The sequence below is a fragment of the Girardinichthys multiradiatus genome, chromosome 7, assembly GCF_021462225.1.
Source record: "Girardinichthys multiradiatus isolate DD_20200921_A chromosome 7, DD_fGirMul_XY1, whole genome shotgun sequence".
Taxonomy (NCBI): domain Eukaryota; kingdom Metazoa; phylum Chordata; class Actinopteri; order Cyprinodontiformes; family Goodeidae; genus Girardinichthys; species Girardinichthys multiradiatus.
Genome location: NC_061800.1, coordinates 2,263,515 through 2,267,873, shown reverse-complemented (window position 1 = coordinate 2,267,873; position 4,359 = coordinate 2,263,515). Strand labels below are relative to the sequence as shown.

The following is a 4,359-nucleotide window of genomic DNA, read 5'->3' as shown; positions in this document are numbered from 1 at the left end:
GGTAGAAAATGACTGACTACTATCAATATGTTCAGATTTACACAGACGCATCAAAAACAGATGAAAAAATAGGAGTAGCTTTTGTAATACCAGAATTTAAAATAAAAGTAGGAAAAAGAATTACAAAGGGATTATCAGTATATTCAGGCGAATTATTAGCAATATTGTTAGCAATGTAGTGGTGGGAGGATATACAACCATTAAAAACAATAAATTGTTCAGATTCAAGTTCAGCATTAAGTATAAAACATAATCAATCAGATGGTAGGCCAGACATTTTGTTGGAAATTAAATATAATTTATTCAGAATACAAAAGATGGAATTAATATTAGTATTTTTATGGGTACCAGCACATGTGGGAGTTGGGGGGAATGAGATGGCAGACAGGATGGGCAAATTAGCTTTATAATTAACATTAGTAGATCAGAGGCGAGAAATATCTTTAAACAGAAAATCAAGAAAGAGTGGCAAAAAAGGTGGAATGAAGAAAGGAAAGGAAGATGGTTTTATAGAATCAACAAGATAGTAGGAGAAGTAAGAACAGGAAGAAGGAGCAGAAAAAAAGGAAAGATTAATTACAAGATTAAGATTTGGACATACAAGACTTAATTCTACATTGTTTAGGATACAGAAATATAATACAGAAAAATGTGATTATTGTGGAGAGGAGGAAACAATAGAACATGTAATATTGAAGTGTCAGAAATATGAACAAGAAAGAACAATTTTGTGGAGAGAATTTCTAGGTATTAAAGAACATTTTAATTTGATAGATACATTGCAAAGACGTTTAGGTAGCAGACATACTCAAACCATAGTTAGATTTTTCATTAAAAACAAAATTAATAAATAGAATTTGATTATTGTAACAGTAAATAAGTAAATTTAAAAACATAAAGGATCACACTCCATACCAGTCGGTGGCGGTAATGCATACCTCAGTTATTTGCCAACCACCAAAAAATAACACAAGAAGAACAAGAAGCCGATGTTATGTTAAAACGACCTGCCATACACGGTATGAGGGAAACATTTTGCGACATTCTAGCCCTCGTTACGATTACATTTTGCGACAGCGACTGTTTTTAGGGCACACGTGAGCTTGCGTTGAAGTGTGGTCTCTACCATGGCGAGAGTCTCCAGAAAAAACGGCATTAAAAAGACGTTAAAGGGGAAATGCAGCGTTCCTCTCGTCGGCTTGGGGGATCAACAGCTGCTGTATGAGGAGGAGGAGGACAGTATAGATAGAGGTGAGGAAGACATCATCAGCAGTGAGGAGGATGAGGTCGACCATGAGCGAAAACGCCAGAAACTGCTGGAGGGGATCAGCACTCTGGGTGGGAAAAGGAAGAGGGCGCAGGGAGAGAGGTCAGAGGCCGCGGTGCACATGTCCGAGTTCACGGTGAACACTGACGGTGGGCCCGGTAAGGTGAAACTATCGGATCTGATCGGGATCTTTGAGAAGAATCCTGCTGTCCCCGCTAAAAGCAGACGGCAACTAAAGAATCTGCGGCGCGTTAAGAAATCCATGAATTCTCCTCTTAGCAAAGAGGAGACCGAGAAGATCCAGAGGGATATGGCTTTCCAGAAGGCTGCTTCAGAGGTGAGCCGCTGGGACAGCATTATCACTCAGAACCAGAGAGCCAAACAGCTGCTCTTCCCTCTCAGCCAGGAGCCGGCCGGCCCCAGGCCCGTAGAGAGACTGGTGGCGGGTTGGAATGTTCAGACTCCACTGGAGCAGGAAATCTTTGCCCTATTGTCTGCTAACAAGCAGCCCTTTACCGACCCGATCCTGACCCCTGCCGAAGAGGCTTCAGTAAGGGCCATGAGCCTGGAAGAAGCGAAAATCCGCCGTGCAGAACTGCAAAAAGCTCGGGCCCTCCAGTCATATTATGAGGCTAAGGCTCGGAGAGACAGAAAAATCAAAAGCAAGAAGTATCATAAAGTACAGACCAAGGCCAAGCGGAAAGAGTTTCTGAAGCACTTTGAACAGATGGTAAAAACGGACCCAGCAGCAGCCCTGCAGGAGCTAAATAAGATGGAGCTTGCCAGGATGCAGGAGAGGATGTCTTTAAAACACCAGAACAGCAGCAAATGGGCCAAATCAAAGGCGATAATGGCCAAATATGATGAAGAGGCTCGCAAAGCCATGCAGCAACAGCTGGAGATGAACAGACAGCTCACTCAAAAGCTGGTGACGCCACTGAATGATGATTATGAGCAGGACGAGGGGGATGCAGGTGAGACTGATTTGCTTCCTGACTTTGTTAATGATGCAGTGGATGGGCGAGATGCATCAAATCCTTGGATGAAAGGCAAGCTAACTGAAGAGCCAACACAGAAGCAACTGAACGACACGACTGAGGCAGCACAGGTAGTGTCAACCGTGGCTGCTGAGGAAGAGGAGTTGGAGGCTGAGGAAACAGAAGAGGAGGCCCTCCTCAGAGAGTTTGACAACAATCGAAAACTCCATCAAGCTCAGGAGTCTGACATTGCAGGAGGTGTTTTTCTGGAGGAGATGACCGAGGACAGAGCTGCAGCAGAGGATTCAGAGGTTTCTGACTGTCTTTCAGAGTTCACAATCATCTCCAGAGGAAGAGAAAAAAGCTTTAAAGACACAGAAGTATTCAACTGTGCTGACTTCACTGACGGGTCAGCTCAGCTTGAGGAGAGGCTGGTGAGGATCAGGACTGTGGAGGACTTGGAGCTTCTCCATCATGACCCATCAGCTGAGCCCAGGCATCCTCCCACCGCCAAAGACCCGCCGTCTGAGGAGAAACACATGGGCAAAAGTAAAAAGAAGAAGAAAGGTATAGAGCTGAAAGAGGTTCTCACAAAAGAGACAAATGTTATCAAAGTTCCACTCACTCCAACTGCCACAGACTCTGATGATCCAGAATCTAAGCTGGACCAAAGGGAATTGATTAAGGAAGCTTTTGCCGGAGACGATGTCATCTCATCCTTTCTTAAAGATAAAAGGAGGCATGAGGATGAAGGAAAACCAAAGGTGGTAGACCTGACACTGCCCGGCTGGGGGGAGTGGGGAGGCGTGGGTTTAAAGCCACCTAAAAGAAAGCGCAAACGGTTCAGAGTTAAGAGTGCTCCTCCTCCACCTAGGAAAGACCAGCATCTTCCCAGTGTCATCATCTCTGAGAAGAGGAACACCTCCCTCAGCCTCCACCAGGTTCATTCCCTACCCTTCCCTTTTGAGGACCATGGACAGTTTGAGAGCTGTATCCGCTCACCACTGGGCCGCACCTGGAATACAGAGCGAACTGTAAAAAATGTCACCAAACCCAGAGTGGTCACCCAGCTGGGGGCCATCATTAGTCCCATGGCTGAGGAGGAACTGCTGAAAAACAAGAGGGCAGTTGCTAGAGAAGGTAGTTAAGTGAATTTCATGTAGAGCAGATATTGACAGCAATAATCACTAAAATGATTTTGATCAATGAACAGTGGTCATCAGGTGCATTTAGGTTGTGTACCGTATGACTAAGAACCCCTGCCCTTTAAAATGAGAGAATGGACATATTTGAAATGTGATTCTAACTGAAATGTAAGATTTTCAAATTATGTTAATTGAGTAATAAGAGATTAAATGTCATTTCAACAATTTCATATGGCTGTGTCCGTAAACAGTGAACTGCTCAGATGTATCGGCTATAGAATAAAACTGAAAACTTTTTCTCACAGATCATCAAGTTGGTGAGTGCTGCACCACTTCTGTGATTATCTCCTCTGATTTTGTGTTGATATCTTAAAGATTTGATTTGATTACAGCAACATCTATGTAATGCTCTACAATCATATGTTGGGCTTTTGCTAAATGCATGCAACAAACTATATGTAGTGTAAATGGAATTGAAAATTTGATGAGGCCAGATCCTTGTTGTCAAGCTGCATTAAAAAAAATAAATGGTCAACATTTTAGTGTTTTTCCTGTAATCAGTTCAGTAAATTTAAATAGTGCAATTTCACAACACATGTTGACTCAAGGCACTTTACAAAATCAATTCAATCAATTCATTCTGATTTTAAAAATAACAAAAACAGCAATGATCATGGAATACACAATATCTAGTAATAGAAAAAGCCCAAAAAGGGTAATAAATAGGTAATTAAATTAAGCTTTATTGTAGAGATAAGTAATGTGTGTCAGATTGCAGATGGTTATCTGGTGAAGGTCATTAAGCGATACCATGTGACTTTAGAATTGAAATCTTGTCTTTCCAGATGTAAACATTAACTACTGAGGACTTGATAAAACTTTTACTCCTGGGGCAAAACACAGTAACATTTAAATTTATATGGAAAGCTATGTTATAGTGACCATGTGAATATTTTTAAAAACTAAGCTC

At 42.0% G+C, this 4,359-nt stretch overlaps 1 protein-coding gene across 1 annotated transcript; it reads left to right on the top strand.

Annotated features, from left to right (window-relative positions):
* The first annotated feature begins 1,019 nt into the window (after window positions 1–1,019).
* si:dkey-251i10.3 (uncharacterized protein LOC553498 homolog) lies at window positions 1,020–3,931 on the top strand. Its single transcript, XM_047369570.1, has one exon. The coding sequence runs from the start codon at window positions 1,128–1,130 to the stop codon at window positions 3,390–3,392; it is 2,265 nt and encodes a 754-aa protein (XP_047225526.1). The 5' UTR covers window positions 1,020–1,127; the 3' UTR covers window positions 3,393–3,931.
* The last annotated feature ends 428 nt before the right edge of the window (window positions 3,932–4,359 follow it).